The 23500-nt window shown below is 39.0% G+C and overlaps 1 protein-coding gene across 3 annotated transcripts in view; it reads right to left on the bottom strand.

The window, feature by feature from the left end:
• The window catches only part of TANC2 (tetratricopeptide repeat, ankyrin repeat and coiled-coil containing 2), a gene marked incomplete at both ends in the record, with an annotated part of 263116 nt that overhangs the window by 128648 nt on the left and 110968 nt on the right, over positions 1-23500 (bottom strand). The window contains one exon of one of the 3 annotated variants that reach the window (XM_084238894.1): positions 19654-19764. The exons of the other annotated variants lie outside the window; for them this stretch is intronic. Within the exon in view, the coding sequence (XP_084095020.1) occupies positions 19654-19764 (111 nt within the window). The remainder of the gene's footprint in view (positions 1-19653; positions 19765-23500) is intronic. 3 annotated transcript variants of the gene reach the window in all.

Below are 23500 nucleotides of genomic sequence, written 5' to 3'. Positions count from 1 at the left end.
AACTGCCAAAAGAAAACCTGGTTGTATTTTCATTTCTTAGTTCTTAAACAATTATCTACTTTTTTTCATTTTTCTGATAAATGTGGGAAAATGTGTTTACTGCTAAAAGCAGGGGCTGCCATTTGTCACAGTAAATGCTGAAGCCAATACAAGGGTTCTTCTACATTCCCCCAATCTGAGTTTCTGATTATGAGAATCATTGCCTACTAGTGATCAAGAATCAAGCAACCACACCAGCTCATCTCCATTCAGAGAGGCTGACTTTAAAGCATCCCCCACAATTTTTTGTTCCTTTAGGTATATTTGAATAAGGAGAGGAAACAGACTAAACAAATGTTGAAACTAAGGGATGGGTACATGGGCGATTCATTGGGTATGTTTAAAACTGTACATAATCAAAGTTTATTTCTGGCTTGGACATGTTTATTTGGATCTTGAAATGTTATGGCAGAGGCTTGAAACGGGACTGCACAGTTAGACTTGTGTTCTTGTGCGCTGGGTTTCCACCAAAAGGAGCTTCTTTCTAGCAGATGCCCCTTCAGCCTGGACCACAGAAAGAACACACACAACCAGAGCCCAGCTTGCCACTAAAGCTGCTACTACAGACTCAAACAAGAGTCAGTCCAACCAACACTTGGGAATCCTTCAATAAGAAATAAATTGCTTATTTTTGTTTGGTATATGATTTAGGGTAGTCTGTTACATAGCATATATGAGCATTTAATTTTTAGATATTTAACTTGACTCAAATACAACCATAACTTAATTAGCAGACCACAGTGAAATCCTGGTGGTTTTCTTACCATGTATTTTCTGTTCAGTATGATCAGTCTCCTAACTCATCTTCATACTCATTCATTTCTAGTTGCCATCTTATTCCAGATTCTATTCTACTTCTTACTTATCTATAGATCTCCTTTTAAATATATAATTTAGGTACAATAAATTATATTTCTATTAAGTATACTATTCATTGAATTTTGACAGATATGTACATATATGAAACAACCACCAAATCAAAATATAGAACATTTTTATCTTCTCCAGATGTTTTCTTGCACCCCTTTGCTGTCAAACCCTCTCTTAACCTTGAGCCACAGACAACCACTGATCTTTCAGTTACCTTAGTTTATATTTTCTATAATTTTACATAAATAGAATTACACAGTATATATTCTATTTTGCCTGGTTTCTTTTACTCAGCATAATGTTTTTGAAACCCATCCATGTGCAGTATTTTAATAGTTTGCTCTTTTTAAACCAGAGTTGTGTTCCTTTGTGTAGGTAAAGGAATTTGTTATTCGTTCCCTGCTGATGGATACAGGGTTGTTCCCAGTATTGGGCTATCACATAGAAAAAGGGTTGTGAACATTCAAAATGTCTTTGTGTAAACATATTTTTAGCTTCTCTTGAACAAATACATAGGTGAATAATGGGTGAATTATAAATTTAAAATTTATTTTAGTTGAACTTTATAGAAAGTTGCCAGTTTCCAAAGAAATTGTTTCACTACACTCTCACAAGTAGTTCAGGTTGCTTTTTAATCTTATCAACACTTTGTATAGTCAGTTGTTCGATTTTAGACAAACTAATGGGTGCACAGTGGTATCTCGAAGTTTTAATTTGAACATCTTTAATTACTAATGATGGTGAGCACATTTTCATGTATTTACTGGACATTTTTATATCTTCTTTCATGAATGTCTCTTCAAATCTCTTGTACATTAAAAAAATTCAGTTCTCTTCTTATTAACTAGCTAGAAGAGCTTTTTATTTTAGATACAAGTCATCAGATATATGTATGCTAATATTTTTTCCTATTCTATGACTTGCCTTTTCCTTTTCTCAAAGAAAAGGACATTGTAAAACTTTTTCTTCCTACCCAAGAATCTTTGCCGACCCCAAGACTGCACAGATTTGCTCCTGGTTTTAGGCCTATAGTACACTTTAAGTTATCTTTTGAGTGTGGTATGAGGTAAGGGTCAATGTTCATTTCTCCTCTGAAGTTCCCTAACACTTTTCCTATAGAATGGTGTAGGGCAAATGATTGTCAGGCTTTTCTGCCCTCCTGCTGTTAGAATTGATGATGGATCCCTATGGTCCTGAGTGCATGCCTGATGGTGGATACCTGGAGAAGGGTGTGGGCACAATAGGTGGGTACACCTGGGCTGACAGGCTGGGATTTTAAGAGCAGCGTCACAGGGATGCCAGCAGAATGGAACTACCAGAAGCAGCAGAACCAGCAGAGGCCACGAGAGAACGCCAGAGAGTCCAGAAAGAGTGAAGATATGCCTCCTAGCCCCCCAGCACCCCTGCCTGCCGTGTACCTGGTAAACTCAATAAAAGCCTGAAAAAGCCACTGAGGGAGGGCTCCTAGGACTCTGCTTTACCCCATCTGCTCGGGTCATGGAGATCCTGCTCTGGCCCTTCCTGCCGCTCCAAATGGAAAATCTTTAACTCTGATAGTCTTCTGAAAAATTAGTTTGGCTGTTGCGGGTAACTTGCATTTCCATACAAATTTTAGGATCATATAAATTTCTAAATTTACAATCATATACATATTATAAATTTCTATAAACTTTTCCTTGGGATCACACTGAATCAATTTGGGGGAAATTGCTACTTTAACAATACTGAATCTCTGAATCCATAATCATGATGTATCTATTTAGATTTTTAATTTGCTTCAGCAGTGTTTTATTTATAATTTTTAGTGTTCATGGTTTGCTAAAATTATTGCTAAATATCTCGTGATTTTGAATGCTACTATTAATAACATTGTTGTGGATTTCATTTTCCAATTGTTCTCTGTCAGAATATAAAAACAGTACTAATTTTTATATAATGACTTTGTCTTTCTCTTTTTGAACTTACATAAACACACTTATAACTGTAATTGGAAATGTATGTTGCAAGCATTTGTGCATTGCTGTGCTAATATATAAAAATGGAATATGAAAGTAGTTAGAGTTGGAGAGGGGGCTTACCACATCCACTGGAGAAGAGTAACATATCACGACAGGTTGTAAGGGCTTGATTTACACTAAATTTGGAAGTAACAATGATGAGGCCCTCAGGAATTAATTAGCTCTAGTGTTAGGATTCTACAGGTAAGGGAGACAAAGATTACCGCCTGATTCCTTATGCATGTCCCTGAGTGTATACAGAAACTTTCTTTAATGTTTGTGGGGACAACAAGCTGGTGTGGAACACAGGATGCCACTTAACAATGGTTTTGGACTTAACTCTAGGAACCTGGTTCTGAATTCTTGCAGCTGGGGATAAAGGTGGGGGAGGGGTGGTGGTGGTAAAGTAAGATTGTAAGAAAATGAGCTGTAAAACTAGGGGTACTGTAAAGAACCAAAAGAGTAAGCTAATTCTAATTTAGAAGCCTGAGAGCACTCGCAATTACTGGTGCAGTAGAACAGGCTTTACCTCACTCAGCTTCAGTGCCAGGAGAAGACTAAGTCAAAATCAATGTGGAAAGTGATACATCACCATGGCATTAGTGGATCAGAAGCTGTGTCAAGATCTGCCTCTGTCTTTGAGAGCGACAACATGGCAGTTGTCATGAAGGACACAAGATGGAGAGGGAATAGCACGAATGGCTGCAGAGGAAGATGCTAAGGTAAAGGTGTAAATAATCCAGGTCAGGGAAAGAAACAACTTGCAGGTTAGGATTACAGCCACTAGGCTGTTTCAGCTGAATACTGCTCTAATTTTTACTATGACAGGCGCTAGGCTACTGTTTTCATGGAGTTTCAGGAATCCAGTCCCATCACTTCACTTTTTATATGCGTTAAGTCTGAACCTTAGTAAATAAAACATGTCTTGTTTTTTGTTCATGTTCAAGCATGGAAGTTATATGTATTCTATGTTAGAATACGCTGATGATGTTATGTGGAAAAGGTATGGGAATGAATGCAGACTGCCCAAATAACAAGCAAAGGCTATTTATTCAACACTTGTTATAAAGCAAGGGATTCCACCTCCATCACTTGCACGGGGTAGAGACTCAAAGGCAGGGAGAACAGATAGAAGATTTATAGTAGGGGGGTAAAGGAAAGGCTTCATCATTCATGCCCTGATGGAGACAGCTGGCAAAGAGAAGCAGCAGGCCGACTAACTAGAGGGACTGGTTAGGTGGATGTATTTAGCTTTCCCTGGTTGGTCCTAAGTTGGAAGGAAGGCATATGGTTGGGAGGTTCTCCATTAATAAGCAAGCCTTGGCCATTTGACCCTGTTGTCATGGTTTTTTTTTTTTTTTTTTTTTTTTGGCTTCCAGGACTGGCTGATAGAGATAGCTGTCTCACGTCCTACAAGTCTGACTTGTAGACAGCAGGCAGTTTCCTGAGCTAGTTGCTGCAGGTTGGGATCAGAGTTCTATTTTAATATATGATCTGGTCATTGTATGCATATTCAGTTTCTCAAAGGATAGTGTTGAATAAATTTACTCATGTATTTTCTTTTTTCTTGAAGATAAATGTGTCACATAAGGCTAGCAGATAATAAGTTTCCTAAAATCCTCATTCTGTTTTATACTCATTGATGATGTGCTCTAATTACATTTATTACATTTAATTCATAGCTGATTGATCTCAGTTGGCTGCCATGGCAAAATTCTGATCCAGTAAAGCTTTATGTACTTTCCCATATGTCAGTCACATTAGCCTTCTACGTACCCTCTTCATGGAAGGGAAAAATACCGGAGGAATTTGAAACAAGTACAATACAACAAACCAAATACCTTGCCCTCCTCTCTTTTATCAACACCATAGTGGAATTACACTGTAAACACAGATTAAGAGATCAAGGTTACAGTTGTTCAAGCTTATGAGCCTTGAAGTAGTAAATTAGAAAGCAGAAAGAGATATTTTTAGTAGAAAGTCAACTGTGTCATTTACATACATTTATGACATACGAAATTTTTCATTTTCTCTTGCTCTGACTTCTTGGGCAATTTCACTCATTCAACACAGTGAATGAACACATATGACTAATGTTAATCTATGATTAATGTTATTAATCATTACACTAAATACTGTGGATATGGTGGTAAGCATAAGGGAGAAAATAAATTGTCCAGATGGATGTTTTGATTATTTTTGTGTTTATTTTTTTCTTATTTGAATATTTGAGAAGAAATGATTGAGGGATAACTTCTTCAAGAACTTACATTAGATAAAAGAATACTCTGATGTCCACTGGAAAAAAAAAAAGAGTATATGCAAACACCTGCACCCCTATGTTTATAGCAGCACATGGCGTACAGACCTCTCCTGCCGCACCCGCTGCTCCCCTCAGCAGTATATTTCGTCAGTCTGCCTGTTCTGCTCCCTGCTCTGGCTCTGGTGAATTCTCTCACCCTCTTGTGCTTCTGACTGTACCCAGTGCTTGTATAAATAAATAAATCTTTAAAAAAAAAACTGTACAGATTATATTTTAAAAATCTAAAATGTATTACAGACTTAATAAGATAGTAATAAATCATCAAAGCAAGAAGAGAAGAAGGAAATCTGGAGTGGCTCTCTTGCCCCACAGAGGGTCACTTAGTAGCATGGGCATTTTTAACAGGGAGGAAATGGCTGAGCAGCTGAGCTGTGCTCCTGGCCCCCTGATGAGGTCAGGGGGACAAAAGGTGGAGTCTAGAAAAGCCAAGTCTGGAGTGTTAGTAAAATACCCCATGCTTTGGGCTGAAACCCTTAAAAGCTATAACTGATGAGTAAAAATGAGCCAGAAGCAAAGTAGGCCTTAAGGTCCTGATTTGGTCCTCTCATTAACCCAGAAAAACTCAAACCCCAAACTTGGACAGAACTGGCTCTAGGCGGCAGAAATAAATGACAGTCCTCTCTGGAGGAAAAAAAAAAAAAATCCTACACTCACATTACTTCTACAAATACTTTCAATTATTAGATCCAGCACACAAAAATAATTAGGGTATAAAAAGACGAGAATGAGCAGAGGCACAGAGAGAGGCAGGCATCTGGAAACGCAGAGGGAGAAATTTCTCTGTGCTCTATGTGTGTGTGGGGGGGGTGGGGGGGTGGGAGGTGGGGAGGACTGGCAGGCTGTGATTTGAGGGGATTAACAATGGATACCCAGAAGGCCGCTCAACTCCCAAAGCAGCAGCCAATGATATAGATCTGTGGAAAATGTCACAGAAAATGAAATAAAATCCAGGGATCTAATCAGATGCAGAAATGTGGATACAGAAAAATGCACAAGAAAAGCACTAAAAGATTGGTGACTCTTGATGCTTGATGAAATATGGAATTAAGAGGAATATCTTCATTTGTATTTGCTACTAATGTTCACTGTTGTATAGCTCTTATCAGCATATTTTGTAAATGTAACTATTTACATGTGGCTTAATTTTATTACACTTAAAAAACCAAATTGTATTAATGGCCAACAGGCATATGAAAAAATGTTCAGCATCACTGAACAGGAAAATGCAAATCAAAACTACAACGAGATTCCATCTTACACCAGTGAGAATGGCACATATTAAAAAAACTAGCAACAACAAGTGTTAGCGAGGATGTGGAGAAAAAGGGACTCTCCTGCACTGCTGGTGGGAGAGCAAACTGGTCCAACCATTATAGAAAGTTGTGTGGAGACCTCAACCTGCTAAAGATGGAACTTCCATATGATCCAGCAATTCCACTCCTAGGTATTTACCCAAAGGACACAGAATCATTAATTCAAAAGGGCACCCCTATGTTTATAGCAGCACTATTTACAATAGCTAAGCTATGGAAACAACCCAAATGCCCAAAAATAGATGACTGGATCAAGAAGATGTGGTACATATACACAATGGAACATTACTCAGCATTCAAAAAAGATAAACCCATGCAATTTGCGGCAACATGGATGGACCTGGAAGGGATAATGCTCAGCGAAATAAGCCAGAAAGAAGAAGAAAAATACCAGATGGTCTCACTCATAGCAGGAATTTAGAAAACTTAAATAAGAGACCAGGAAAAAGACTAATTACAATAAAGTAAAAATAAAAATCAACAAGCAACTATAAACCAGAGACACACTATGGGGGGGGTAGGAGAGGAGGGATTAGGGTCAAAATAAGGGGGAGTGGGAATTGTGTGGGGACTATAACCAAGATAAAGATGTATACATTGTGCAAAAGTGAAAAGTGATGTAAAAAATATATAAAATAAAAAAATTGTATTAAAAATTTTTTTTGTTCAAAAAATTAGCAGAAATAATAGGCAAAAGAAATAGTGGTAAAATCAATGGGATCAGACCACTGTGGTAAATCTTGAGAAATTCTTAGTATATTATAAAATTAAGGTAGAAAAGAACAAGTGTTTCTGGCAAGATGAATGGTGGGATGAAGGAGAAGCAGTGAAGAGTTAGAAGGATAAGAGTCACTGGATGATCACAGTGTCAAGATGGTGACTATTTCCCTGATACCACTAGAGGTTATTATTGCTTGAGAGAATTCTCCTTTGAGTCATTTCAGCTGTTCAGTCACGCACAATGCTTCCTCCTGATGTAGCTAAACCATAGTAGCTAATAAACGGTATTCCCAACTGTAGCTACTAAAGGATCGAACTCAAGAACTCAGTCTGAGGGCCTCTGACACATACTCTTCTGAAAGTCTATGAATTTCCTAAAATTATTGTTTCAAAAGGGAGAAAGTAAGGGAAACCTCCATTCTCCCATCCTTTCATTCTTCTTTGTCATCGTCTAAAAAAAAGTGACAACCCTCAGTAACCTATAGCAGAGGTTGCAGACTTAAATACCTTCACAACAGAATCAGTTTGCACAGACCTGGGCTGGCAGAGGTGACGGCAGCAGGAACTCACAGTGGGGTGAACTTCCGAGCACATGGCCAGTTTGAAGCAACTGGACTCCTCATTTTAAACATGTGCTGTAGGGTAAGGAAAAATGTCAGGCTTTTCTGCCCTCCCGCCTTCAGGATAGATGAGGGAACCCTGTGATCCTGAATGCATGCCTGATGGCGGCACCTGCATTGGGTACACCTGCACTAAGACTGTGCTTTTAAGGGCGTCGTCACGGGGACACCAAGAGAAGCAGAAGCCAAAAGAGAAGCCGAGAAAGAAGCAGCAGAAGCTGAGAGAGAAGCCGAGAGAAGCCGAAGAGAAGCCAAGAGAGAAGCAAAGAAGCAGAAGCAGAGAACGCCGGAGAGCCCAGATAGTGAGGATTTGCTGGGGGCTGGGAGGATTGCCAGCCTCCCGGCTCCCCAACACCCCTGCCTGCCACATGCCTGGTGAACCCCAATAAAAGACCTGCGTAACCACTGAGGACTTTGACTCCTCCTTCACCCGGTCTGATGGGATCCTAGAAAACCTGCATTGTGTCCATTCCTGGACCCTACATGTGCTTATTACAAAAGTTTTTTGATACCTTCACTAGAAAATTTGTTTACTCTCTTGAATATTACCTGGAGGTTCAGATGGTGGCTTGTGATGTTCTCCATAGTTCTAAGAAGCACCTCGTAATCTGGAGGCACCAGAGGGGGAATGGCAGAGGGCAAGGGGGAGTGAGGTGAATGGGAGACTCCTCCATGTGGTACCCGGGGCACAGGTCACTGTCATCCTCAACTGAGCGAAAAAACTGCCTAAAAACTTAAGGAACTCTTGTTGATTTTGATTTTTACTTTATTATAATTAGTCTTTTTCTATAAACCAGGGACACACTATGGGGGGGAGGAGAGGTTAGGATCAAAACAAGGGGGGGTGGGAATTGTATGGGGAATATAACCAAGATGAAAATGCATACATTGCAAAAATGAAAAATGAATAAAAACTAAGTAAGATAAAATAAATAAATAAAATCTACCCTCCTTTCCAAGTTGGAAACTCAAAACAACAACAACGAAAAACTTAAGGAACTCTAAATCTCAGGACTCCATCGCTTAAAAGTTGAAATGCTTGAGTCTCTCCTATTTTCCCATCCTGCTTCTCTTCAAAATTACTGTTTTCTTTAACTAAACGAAGACCTAAGTTAAAGAGTCAACTTTCAGGTAATTTTTCCAGTTACTGAAGGGAGTATTTAGATGTTTAACTTTAGGGTACAGAATGGGAATGAGCAATACTGCAGCTTCATTAGAACACTTTAGTCTTTGAGCTTTATTAACTTTGGTTTGTTCAGACTGGTTAACAGATAAAATTAGTACATAGGGCAAACATGAATGATTTATTTTTTGAAAACCCATACAGTATGTAAAATTTTATATGTAGGCACAATTTTCTGGAGAGACTATAAATTTCATCAACTATAATTTTCACAATGTAAACAAACATCATCTTTGGCACCCCTTAAAGTCACATGTGTAAAATGTCTATTATATCTCAGTAAAACTGGAAAAGGTAATTTTCTAAAAAACAATGCAAATTTCCCTAATTAATCTTTAGTAATCCTAGTGTCTTTTTACTAATAACTTAGATATGCACAAATAAGTGTGTGTGTATGAATCTCCCACACACGCCAAATACACACATGCACGCGCACACACACACACGGTGCTGTTCCCTTTGCTTTTTAGTAATGAAATTTTCCTAAGATTATCACTTCTTCCATATTTTAAAACTCAGCTTAGAAAAGAGAATACTTAAAATAGTTATCTTAATCTCCCATCACAATATCCCATTATTCTGACCATCTCCCATGGGAAGTGGGACTGACTGTGGAGACAGGAGAGAGATGGAAAGTCCTCGTTTCTTGGCAACATTTACCTGAGGTTTCCATCCTACATAACTGTCCCCAATGCACCAGAAGTTCCACGAGCACGTGGATGTATGAGGATGACTATCTGGCTGAGATGAAAATCAGTGTTTGACAAGCTTGAGAACCTTAGATGTTTCACTGAAAGCTCTAAAACTGATGTTCCTCACTGAATGTTCCTTTGGGTTTTAAACTGAGGTTTCTAACATCTGCTTTGAATAGACATATGTTTGTGCTACAAAATATGGTAAAGAGGCATTATTTTTGTATCCAAGTTATTTCCATGTTATTCCCTAATTGGTCTAAATTGCCTCATCCACTGCACCATTCATTCTAATGTAGAAAGCAAGGCTTTTACATACTGGTCACAGTAAGAAAAGCATTATCATTGAAAGTCACATTTGTCTAAGTGACAAATATATTCTTTGTTGGTCCCAAATCTGAGATTTATTCTAGAGACTGCACACTATGATCCCATGATGCAAATACCCAGGCTTTAAGAGAAAAGCACCATTCTAGAAGGGATAGGTCACAATGTCACAGTAGTCAACACAGATTAGGTGAGGGGGAAGACCTAAGAAGGGTAGTGGGGAGTTTTGTAGAAAAGAAGGATGGGAACCCAAGAAGTAGCAGCTAAAACCTTCTTGGATGAGTGGTATGATTTCAGAATCTGGAGAAGTGATAGTAGCAAAGGGTAGTGATTGGGATGGTTGATGAGGTGAGGTTTAAAGCTGAAGTGTCTGGCAAGAAGGCAGGTGTGTGCTCTAGAACGGACTCTCCTGGGTCAGTTCTTAAAAGGATTGAGCATGTTTATATATTCCTGATTAATTTTTGTTGATACATACCATCATGTATCTCTAGCATTTATTGCCACCTTTTATTCTGATATTCTCCTTGTTTGAGATAATTCAAATTTTTGGTAGATGATATTTAATAGTTGAGAGCATCTATTTATTTATTATTTGATGAGTATGACTGATAAACAGCAGATGCTGGTCTGTACACTAGGGATACGGTGCCTAAGAATGAACAACCCTATTTTCACGGATACTGTAATTTAGCATGATTCATTCCGCATAAACTAATATTTCAGTTTCCTGGATCACAGATTCAGTTCTAAGTAAGAATATTTGTTTTACAGCCCCTGCAGTAGGAGATCCTATAACTCTAAAACACAAGTGAAGTTGTTAATCAACATTACCTCAAAAAAAGTATTTGTTTTAATTTAGTAAATACAGTCTAAAATGGTACATGGATATAGTAATTTTCTGTAATATATTCAGTTCATGTATTTTTTTTTTAGCATGATTATATTTAAAGACTGGTCACATACTGATAAGGGACATAATCTTATACTTCTAAAAACTTCTTTTGAATAGTGGTAGGAGCTAGGTACAGTACAGAGGCCTAAAATTATCTTTACGCTTCATTCTTTCTTTACAGTTGATCAAGGAAAACAGACCATTCCCAGCAGATAAATCAGCTGTAGCACCAGAATCTTAACATGGGAACTTGAGAAAGACTTTTCCAAGCCTGTACCTCCTGAAAGTGGCATGAATTAATGTATAATACTCAGCTATTATCAATGAATATATTTTTTACATAAATCTAAATCCACCAGAATAAATTTAAAGGTATAATAGCACTGAAGATATAACAACATTGATTAGAAATTACTTAATAGTGCAGATCAATCTAATCATTTGTAATCTGAATAGATAAAAGTAAGGGGAAAGACCGACAGATAATTATAAGAAAGGTAGCAGGGAAGTTTTAAATAGAAAAAGAGTAGGGGTGTATGCCAAGAATATTATGGAATTCTTCTACTGGAAGCCAAGGATGAGAAGGATTTGTGCTCCGAGGTACAGGAATGGCACATATCAAATCTGTAGAAAGGCAAGGAACACTAGTTGCTGCATATAAGCAACTTTCCTTAGAATTCCAATCTATAACTCTAAAACACTTTGAGTGTGGTGTGGACCTCGGAACTTGCTTCTAGTGAACAGAGTATTATGAAAAGCGACAGGCTGCCACATGAGAGACATTCACTCCCATAGTGCTCTCTGCCTCTTGCCTGCTGGCTTTCCAGAAACTAGTTGACATGTTGGTGGGTAGCCTCTGGAGAGATCCACATGGCAAGGAGCTGGGGAGGGGTGTGGAGCAAAGCCAGTAAGGAACTGGGGAGGGGGTGTGGAGCAAAGCCAGTAAGGAACTGAGGTCCTCAGTTCAAAGGCCACAAGGAACTGAATCATTCCAACAACTCCATGTATAGACTTGAAAGGGGCTCCTTCCCAGCTGGGCCCTGAGATACTACAGGCTAGGCTGTCATCTGAATGGCAGCCCAGGGACCCCAAGCCACAGAATGCACCTAAGCTGCAACTAGTTTCCTGACTCCTAGAAGCTGTGGGGTAATAAATGTTATTTTAAGCTACTCAGTTTTAAGAGAATTTGATATAAAGGAATAGATAACAAACATAAGGGCCTACATTCAAGGGTACTTTGTAATAATAAAAAGAATATAACCAACACCCTGCAAGCCTTAAAAATTTAAATGATGATATGAATAATTCTGAGATAAAGAAAAACAAAAAGAAAGAGGATTTTAAGTGACGTAGAGATAAAGAATGTCAAAGGTGACACAAAGTTCATAAATCTCTGGTTTTCTGGCTGTCAAAATACAAGTCAAGACTACTTTTCTGCCCCTTTTTTGCTCCCTGAGAATTTTCATGAGCACTGGGCTGCAGGAACATACAGTGGTTAAGGAAAAGAAAAACACTAAGCTGTATTTTATTCAAAAGCAAATATGTAATAAAATACACATTAGAGATAAGATATTAGTCATAACTGATGTTCCAGACATTATGCTAAGTAAATTATGTGTATTATCTTATTTAATCACCACAAACACCCTGTGGAATGGGTGATACTATCTTCATTTTACAGACAAGGAACCAGGGGATTAGAAAGATTAAGTAGGGCCTCCCTGGGTGGCGCAGGCGGTTGAGCTCTGCGCTGTGAAGCTGTCACAGCCTCAGCAGTGCTGGTTGGATCCCGGCCTGCCGGCGAGGGTCCCACATGGCGCGCCAGACTTCTCCTGTCGTGCCCACTGCTCCCCTTGGCAGTGTATTTCGTCAGTCTGCCTGTTCTGTTCCCCACTCTGTCTCTGGTGAATCCTCTCACCCTCCTGTGCATCTGGCCTGTACCCCAGTTCTTGTATGTATAAATAAAATAAATCTTTTTTTAAAAAAAAGAAAGATTAATAAAACTTACATGGCTAGTAAGTGGCATGGCTAGAACTGAATACAAGCTTATCTGATCCGAGGACCTGAGCAATTTACCACTATGAAAAACTGCCTCCATTAAAACAGAAAAAAAAAAAAAAGCAAAGCCCAAACAACTTAGCATGTGTACATACACTGTAAGACAGGTCCATGACTACAAGTTACAGGTGTAATTTTATCCATTTGCGGTGCACTCATGAAAAACTCTGACAACTTACCCACCGCATTTGCACATTGAAGGCAGGCCTCAATACATGTAACATGTAGCTCTAATAGCAGGTCAGATTTGGACAGCACAAACTATGGACCACATAACCGACTTTCACTATTTTACATATTTTAATTTGTTAACTCTTTATAGCATTCCTACAATGTAAGAAATGTGTCCGAAGTCACACACACAGGAGTGTGTGGGCAGAGGTAGTACTGGAACACTAGAGGCCGACTGCAGGTCTATGGCCTATACTATACTAGTCTATCGTCTCAAAAACCAAAAGTCAAAATGGTTTCAGAGTCAATGGAATAACTGTCTGTCTAGATGCCTAACTAAATGATGAATCTAAGCACTATACTCATGGACCAACACTTTAGAAATTGTGATACAAAACACCTTGAGGAAAGTAAATCTAAAAGCTGGTGCCATGAGGATGTTTACCTCTTAAACAATGCTAAAATATAAATCAGGAAAACAACTACAAGTGTTCAAAGTGAAGAGTTTATTCAACAAAGCATCTGTCCACTGAAAGGACTGTTTTTTTTTTTTAATTTCCTTACTGGTGTTTGTCTTTTTTTTTTTTAAAGATTTATTTTTATTTATTTATGCAAGCACTGGGTACAGTCAGAAGCGCGGGAGGGTGAGAGAATTCACCAGAGCCAGAGCGGGGAGCAGAGCAGGCAGAAGGACCAAAGTGCGCTGCTGAGGGGAGCAGCGGGCGGCAGGAGAGGTCTGCGTGCCATGTGGGACCCTCCTCCGGTGGCTGGGGAGCAGTCGGGGATTGAACCGGCGCTGCAGAGGCTGCGGGCAGCTTCGCAACCCAGCGCTCAACCGCTGCGCCACCAGGGAGGCCCAACTGAAAGAACTTTTCAACAAGGTAACTTAGTGAATAAAGAAATGTGGGAAAGAAAAGTTATTCATATTCAGTTTTAGTTCTCTGATGAGTTTATTTTCATAGCCAGGAATCAGACAGTATCTCTCATGTTAAAATGTATTGAAATTGTTTCTCTCTACTTTTCATACTGACTTTTGGATCCTGATTAGGCCACCTCTGCTTTCAATTTTTTCCTTTTCCATTCTATTTACAAGCCTGTCCACTATCCAACATTTAGCCTCTTTTCTGGGTTACTACTGTTCTAACAGTTGTACCATAACAGTCTTTGTTTTCATTTCAGCCATTTCAAAGAATTTCATTTTGGGGGGCGGGGACAAGGAAGAAGGGTGTCACACAGGCTGCTCTGAGAACCTGCTATAGAAAACACATATGTTTTTAATTTGTAATAAATGTTTACAACTTGATTTTTTCAAAAAAGTCAACAAACTGCAAGCACCTGTTAATAAAGTTCTTAAATAATAAAAAAGAAGAACACACACATAGAATACAGTCTGTGAACAATTTTAAGGACTTTAGAACCCTCCCTAAAGCTTACCAACTGAATTCAACTTAAATATTCCACTGTAAGCTTACTGTGTTTACAACACAGTAGACATAAAAAATACAAACACAATGTAACAGATGAATCAGAAAAGCTCCTGTCACCCACAGGTCCATGCACTATCACAAAGATGGTTTTATTTAGCCACATAAATTTCACATCAAAACAAATGAAGCATGACTAACTATTCAGGATAGAGATAACTCAATAATATTTGCAGGGAAAAAATGAATGGAAGAAAATGAGAAAACAAATTATCCTTTTTAATGGAATGTCCTTGACTATATGGCAATTGGGAAAAGAGGATTGAAGGAACTGTCCACGCTACAAAATATTTTATGTATGGTAGCTTGTACTTGTGCTAGCAAATGTATAAAGTGATTAAGAATTCCAAGTGAACAATCCTTTAAAAATTCCAAAAATACACAAATATGAGTATGCACCAAATAACTACCACAAAGAGCTCTTCCATTGCTGAGTTTCAAACATGCTAATTTTATTGTCAGCTTAATAATACTGTCCTCTACAGAACAGTATCCTTTAAAGAGATTTAAAAGTATCTTTTATAAAAAGATTAATTTCAAATTTCTCAGGAGGTATTTGGTGTATTGTGGATGAAAGTCTGTCTGTTTTCAGTAGACAGTGGTAGGCCTTAACCTTGTCACATGTGGTCAAAAGTTCTACAAACTGGGGCCTTCCTGCTGGCGCAGGCGGTTGAGTGCAGCGCTGAGAAGCTGTCCTCAGCCTCTGCAGTGCCGGTTCGAGCCCCGCCAGCCTCGGAGAAACCCACATGGTGAGCAGACCTCTCCTGTCTCACCCGCTGCTCCCCTTAGCAGTGTATTTCAGTCAGTCTGCCTGTTCTGTTCCCTGCTCTGTCTCTGGTGAATCCTCTCACCCTCCCATGCATCTGGCCTGTACCCCAGTTCTTGCATAAAAAAAATAAATCTTTTTTTTAAAGTTCTATATAAAATGAACCTTGCATCTATGTCAAGGTTCATTTCCACACTTGAAATTATGTGTTATAATGTGTAAGATAAAACCGTAAAAAACTAAGAAATAATTTAAGAGTGTTGCTACTCTTAGTAGCATTTTTAAGCATAATACTAAAAACTTTCAATATAAATTCATTGTAGAAATTTTAGATAATTTAGGAAAGTATAAAGAGGAGGATGAATGGTTACATTTTGCCTGAGCTAGGCATTAGGCACATACATTATTTACCTTAATCTCAACAACCCATGAGACAGACCCATCTTTTCAAAAAGGCCTATTTTTATCACAATTTTACAAAGAATTTAAGGCAATGAAACGCAGACACACAGCTAGTAGGTGACATTAAATCCAGTTCTAACCCAGAACTTGAGCTCTCATTCCCTAACATGTGGCCTAAGAAAGAAGTGAACTGCCCCACCTGTGGCTCCACCAAGCAGAGCAGCTGTTGCTAATATGGCCTGGACTCGCCAGCCCACTGCCTCTCACTTCCCAACAATCCAAGTGGACAACCAGGGTTGGTGTGGTGCATTTTTCTAGACATTCTCCCCTGTGAACGTACATTCACGAATCCATGCAAACAGGTAATTTGCTGCATTTCAGAAATGTCATGTTGTACAGAATGTTGCTGTGGGAGGAAACAGGCCTGAGACGTCATGACAAGTTTGATAAGGGGAAAAACCTGAGACACAGTGAGACACATTTAACTAAAAGTGATGCCAACAGTTACGTCCTTTTCTCCTGATTACTCAGAAAACACTTTAAAGACTTCAAGGTATGCCTCAGGATTGCCAGTGTAACAACAGAAGTCAGTAACATTTACGAGCTCTGTCTGTGAACCAAGCACTCTAAGTGCTTTTATTAATCGGATTTGAGGTTATTGTTCCCATTTTTATAAATGAGGAAACTGAGGTTTAGAAATGTTAAGTGACTTGTGTAAAATGATGTATCTATTAAGTAAGGCTGCAGGCAGAAAAGTTAAAGTGTAGGATGAATAGGTCTCTTCTATTGGGACTTGTTTAGCTGAATCACTGATATTAGTTTGTCACCCTAAAAACAGAATACAGCCTGTCTCATACATAAAAAATGAATTTTCAGCTTTTAATTTAAGGGTAGTCAAAGGATGTTTATGGAATTTACATGGTAACAGAATTAGGAGCTATGCAATCCTGGACTATGTGGTTCAACAGAGAACCCCACTTGTGATACAACACAAATCACTTAAATTCTCTCGGCCTTCATTTCTCTCTGTAAGATGATTATCAAACACAAGCTACTACTCAACATCTTCTACGCTGGCAGTTTGGTTATGTAACTTCCATCATCTCCATGGTTTCAGCTCAGGACCCAACAGACTGTTTACTTGTATTTTTATTTTTCACATTTTCCACAGAGCAGATCTGATTTGAGGAACAGTAAAATGCTACATAGCTGGAAATAGTCAACTTGTTAGACAAGTATTCTGGATCAATAGCTACACCCCAGTATGACTTTCCCTAGACTTTGCAGACCAAAGGCCAATGACTTGTTCTCATCTGATCAACGGTTTCTCTTTACATGGAAGGGCGGCACTGGAAATTAGACATTAGGCACCCAGACACCAGGCACAGAAAGACAAGCCAAGTAGAAACAGCACGTCCATTTCTCAGACACAAAAGCATTATCCTTCCAACCTAACGTATAGGCACCCAAAGGTTGAAGTTTAGGTAACACAGAAACAAGCTTCCCAGCTACACCCTTAGACGTCGAAAGGGTTCCAGCACTGCTCCGGGAAGGCAGCCTGCAGCAGCCCTGTAATCCGGCAGGTTCCCCAAGTGTGGACCTCAACCAGCAGCTTCAGCATCACCTGGGAACTTAAGGCAGATTGTCATTTGCCTTTTCGGCTACTTTCCGATTCAGGCTTAATGACTCCGACATTCTGGGTACGGGGCCAGCAACCTGTGCTTGAACAAGTCGTCGGGAAATTCTGTAGCATGGTGAGGTTTGAGAACCACTCTCTAACTTTTAGCTTATGATTGTTGCTTCTGGGAGATAAAGTATTTTCCTAAAATTGCAAATAAGGGTGAATAAAGCAGGTAGACAAGATACCAGAAAATTAGCTTTAACTGCATTGTTATGAATGAATGTACAGTAAGATTATTGTTCTGTTAGTATACCTTATGTAAGAGAAATTCACATAGAAGGGAATGTTATTTGTTTTATGAATGTACTGAATTCATCTGCTTATAGTTAATTTTTGGTGCTATGCAGAAGATAACAGGGTCAACCTTCAGGTCACTACTCTCATCTCAGCAGAAACTTATCTTCAGAGTTTAATAACTTTACTATAAAAAAGCAAGTCATTAAGAAGTTTCTGAGTTTTAAAACTGTTTCAGATAAGAAAAGGACAGACTGTAGAGCGTGGCAATTAACATTTTGGCAATGTGTTTTGCTTTCTTTCTGGCTTTCTAAAAATCTTAACTGAGCTTTAGTTTGATTTAATTCCATTTCAGCAAAGAATTATGCTTGTGGAAAATATATGTAAATAATAACATGGTTTAGATTTTCCATAATGATTCAGCACTGGCATTCCAACAAACAGCAGCTACTTTGCTTCTTGACAACGTCAATACCAGATTAGATTAAGGATGTCAGATGGGTAATCAGGAAGTGAACAACTGGTCTCCCTAACAATTACTCTGACTTGCAAATCTGGAAAGAAAAGGCCTCTGATGGGACTTAGCTTCCAAACCTCCATGAAGGAATGGGGAATTAGTGTATTTATTTATTTTACTTTATTGCACTAAAATTTGCATGAAGAAATGCAAAATACAACATTCCACTGCCCACGAAGTATGACGATTCCTTAGAACATGAACAAGATTCTTCTAACAATGAGCTACAGTGCCACTGAAAGACCCACTTTGTTCCTTTCAGAAATAGAAAAGCTGGTTCCTAATACATACCTGTGATTGATTTAAAAATGGCCTTCTACAAGAGTGGATGAAGCTCTGGATTCAGTATTCCAAGGTCTTTCTTTCAGTATTTAAAAATGATTCATAAAATCTCTGGTTAGGTTTGGCTTGTTTCACCCAGTCTTCTGCTTTCTTTTTAACATGCCTTACACCATGTCGGAGGCATATTATCCTGACATTTCGCATTAGAGCTATATTAAATCTTCCATAGAATTAGAAATCATTTTTTCTGCTGACCTCTAATACTGTAAATATGTAATGGTTGCATTCACTGTGGTTTAACATCAATTTTAATGAGCAGGAATAAACAAAAGACCGAAAACCAAGCCTTCTAAGGTCCTTTACTAAGGCTCTGATCTGTACGCTCAACCAGAGCTGTGAACATTTCTGACACAGCTCTATAGACTCACTGTCAAGTGAGTGTAAAGGACGTTGCCAGGCAACTCATCTAAGTCTGGAAGAATCTAAGTCCTGATAATGAGTCTGTCTCAGTTTGGCTCCCACACAGGAAGGGTTTAGTGAACTCCTACATGTGCCTACAGGCCATTCATGAGCAGAGGCATTTCTAAAAGTGAGTGTCCAGGAGTCCAAATCAGGAACCTAAGATGCTTCTTTTCTATTTCAATTAATGTTTCCAACATCACAACTACTTTCCAGAATTGTGTAGAAATCCAACGGTGACTAAGGACAATAGGTCATGTGCAAAGGTTAGTGTTATGGACATTCACATCTTTATCTTTATATCTTTAACATTTATGTTGTATAAGGCCAAAGCAATTCTTCACGTATCAAGAAATCACCTGAAAATGATTAAGCTACCAAAATTATTTTCTTTGAAAATTATCTTTGAAGGTGTTTTCAATATTTACTCTCAATCACTACTATCTCAATAGTTAAAGCGGATATTCAGTAAAAACCATGTTCTAATAAGGAAAATACTGGATCAGTTGCAAAGAGTTAACGGATTTGTTTTTATGATTAACAGATATGCAAAACAGGCTCTGCTGGATGGGCCTGGTCCAAACCTCCCTCTCTCAAAGCGGGCACCTCGCATGCAGGCTTACCAGCGCAGTACGCAGCCACGTCCAGTTTCTGAGCTGAAGTGAGGGTGGGTGAGCCAAGCTCGGATTCTGGAATTCGTGGGCTCTCAACAAACTTTGCTTTCCTCAGAGGGGCTAAGGACAAAAAAAGAGACAGAGAGGGAGAAGGGGGAGGGAGAGGAGGGAAAAAGAAAGAAAGGAAGAACAAAAAAGGAAAGAAAAACAGAGGCAAATAGAAGGGGAAAAGGAAAGGGAAAGAGAGAAACATAGAGGGGTCATGAGTAAGGGGAACAGCAGGCAACAGATGGAAGCACTTAAATGAACGACACACTCTGTCAGACTCAGATCAGGTTACCCTATTTTTTTTTGTGCCAGAAAAAAATTAACTGCATTCTTCATCGAGGAGATGGGTCTTGTTAAAAAGTCACTGCAAACTGGAAAAGCTAAAAACTTAATATCCAAAACTCTGAGCATAAACTGTCGATTGTCTATTTATTACCTTTAGTGATTTTCTCTCTCTTTGTAAAGCCAAGAGTTTTTTAATTTAGTTGTCTCCTGCTATTAAATATAGGCAGTGGCTGAGGAAAGTATAGGACTAAGTTCTAAGATTTTGCTTAACAGTTGTAATCAAAGGTTTTCTTTAATTCAGAAATAACTATTATAACACTCAGCTGTGATAAAACACCATCAGTAGAATTAACCTAGTTTAACAAGGAAATCAGTCACCTGAATGCTCAGCTACGAAGGTAAGAAGTCACAACTGCTGGTGGGCTAAGATTAACTGGACCAGGCCAGCTTGACAGTGGATACTCAAAAGATGTGATTTAGTTACATGAGGTCTGAGGTCCAGTGATATTCCATGCCATGGAATCCATTCATTCTTCCAAGGAATGAAATACAAAGTGTAATTCCCAAAAGGTTTACTTGTTGAAAGTCTATATAAATTTTATTCACTGATCTTTAGGGGGAAAAGTTAAGAAATACTCTTGGTATATTTAAATAATTAGCTAACTATATTTGAAGTTGAAGTCATGAAGATTGCTTTGGTACTTTCAAACTGAGTTCTATTTCAAAAACTACAGGGTGGAAGTGCTGGGCACGGGCACTACCACAAAGGTATCGGTTGAATCTGAAATTGATTTGTATGCATTACAGTGTCATGACCATAGGTGTCTAAGACATGTGGGTGCTTAAGATCAAATTACTTTTTTCAAATGTTTCTGCATGTTCTTCAAAATCCTCATCCATTACTGATCCACAGGGGATTCTATTTTTTTTGAAGGCTAAAAATAACAAAGTATTTACAAATACAAAGAAATACTTCTGAAATGTGCCAGTTCTCAAAACCTACAGACAACTAAATCGCACTTTAAATTTTAGGGTGTAGATGTGTGTCTTGAGTGTATATTTAAAAAGCAAAATAAAAAGCCCATTACTGTCTCCATGGCAACAGGGCTCAGGGTGCTAACAGTATGGTTTGTCACTAAAAATAAGCTTTGGAATAGCAGAACTCTCACCTCTGCTGAGAATGTAATACTTGAGTGTATTTTTAAAAATCACTATCACAAATGAAGATCTCAAGTGACTTGTATGCTTTTCTGTAGACCACTAATAGCCAGTATTAGAATCTCCTTCACTGTAATCTCATCAATGAATTAAAAAATAATGAAACATTTTATTTATACAGTATTACTTAGCATAGGAGAAATTTTTACAACTGAATTCTTAAAGCTCTTAGGCTCTTTACTAGAATGTCATCAGCACCTTGCCAGGCAGCTATTTCACCTGTTGAGTTCTGACCAGGACAGCAGTGCTCCCTGATAAAGGGAGTCTATGGCTCTATTAATCTGACTAATTTTTAGAATGAAATTTGGGGTGAGTAGACAGAGATTAGCAACTTAAGGCAGAAGGTAATGTAAGGAAGAAATTGAGCGATGACAGAAGTTGAGGGAGGTAAGTGCAATGTGCAAGAATTAAGAGATGGAACCAAGGGGGAAAACTCAGGACCCTGGAGACCTAGAAGCTCAGGGCTGCAGAGGCTGCTTCATTTTCCTTCTCAGGGAATTCCACTGAGCTTATCTTTACAGTTCATAGTGGATATTCACTTTTTCCCTCTCTTAGTTTCTATATACATACATACTGTTATGTCCAATAATAAATTTACTTTCTAAGGAAGATTATAATGTTGCTTTCATCCAAATGACAGGAAACTTGTGTTATCTATGAGTCATTTCAGTCCAGGTGGTACAATCAAACACAGGTGTGACAGGTTGTCCAATAGCCTACATGCTGCTTGGTGGAAAACACAAAGGTCACCTTGGAAGATGAGGCACAATATTTGCCTGGAAGGCTACAGTTTTAATATACTTCATTCTAAAAAAAAATGATATGCAAGATGATTGAGATGGGTAAGTGAAGTTCTGTGTCTGAAGCACTTACCAGATAGTTTTTTAAAGTGCTTGAAGGGCCTCCCTGGCAGCGCAAGGGGTTAAGACGCAACCTATGAAGCTACCCGCAGCCACTGCAGCACCAGTTTGATGCCCGGCCAGTTCGATCCTCTACCCACATGGTGCAGCAGACCTCTCCTGTCTCGCCTGCTGCTCCCCTCAGCAGTGTATTTTGGTCAATCTGCTTGTTCTGTTCCCCACTCTGTCTCTGGTGAATCCTCTCACCCCCCACACCTCCGGCCTGTACCCCAGTTCTTGCATGAATAAACAAACCTTAAAAAAAAAGTGCTTGGAGAGGGGCTTGAAAACTGAACCAGCCACGTTACCACAAGGTGAGAGGCGAGAAACTGCTGCTCTGAGAAAAGACCTGAGCAGCACTAGGGACATGAATCCTTTGCTGAGAGACTTGAGTTCAGAAATCAGCAGGGTTGAGGGGAAGGATACATATTGATTTGGGCTTAGTTATTTTAAATATTCAGGTCTTGGCTGTGGTACATTTTACTAGTAAGAAACCAGGGAAGCAAATTTAGGTTTATTAAGCATCAGTTTTCTCACAAAGTCATAGGAATTTTACGAGAATTTAACTAATTCCAGGCATGTAAAGTGCTTGGATGTAACGATACAGCTCACTTATGGGCTGACCAAGGTGTGGTGCGTGGAGGGCCGTGGCTACGGAAAACACAGCGAGCAAGGCCACGAGACATCCCATGAGAGGCCGCGTGGCAGATGGCGGGGCCGCACAGCACAGCTCTGAGGCCAGGCGGCCCAAGAAGGGTCCCATCTCGTCCACCATTTTTTTGGCCTTCAGAACCTTTCTGTGCCCAAGTTTTCCCATTAGTTATAAGCTAACAGTGTCTGTACCAAGAGGGAGTTGTGAGGATTATACTTAATTCAAACAAAATGCTCACAACAGTGCCTTGCTGTTCTAGGCTATGATGATTATTGTTGTTTTTGCTGTTGTCATCACCACCATCACAGAGTCAACACAATCCGGAAAGTATGAATCATGTGTGTGGGAGATACATAGGACACCCCTGGGGGTGACAAGAACAGTGATATCACCAATTATTTTTGAAACCTGAAAAGGAATGATGTTGAAGAAAACATGTTGTAGTTCAGAAGGTGGAAGAATACCCAAATCAACATGGTCTAGCTTAGATAATGAGAAAAAAATAAAGTTAAACAGTAAGAGGTGCCTGGACCAGCAGCACAACATCACGTGGGAATTTTTTAAAAATGCTAATGACGGGGCTGCATATCAGACCCACTGAATCAGAAACTCTGGATGGTGGGGACACAGAAGGCTATGTTTAATAAGCCCTCCAAGTGAGTCTGAGGTACAGCAAAGTTTGTGGACACTGGAGTAGAGAAGGGCATTTATATATATCTCATGCATAGCAGATCACTGAAAGGACTTTCCTAAG

This window comes from Talpa europaea, assembly GCF_964194135.1.
Source record: "Talpa europaea genome assembly, chromosome: 7".
Lineage (NCBI taxonomy): Eukaryota > Metazoa > Chordata > Mammalia > Eulipotyphla > Talpidae > Talpa > Talpa europaea.
Note: the sequence above shows the minus strand (reverse complement) of the source record. Positions and strands in the feature narration are given on the sequence as shown.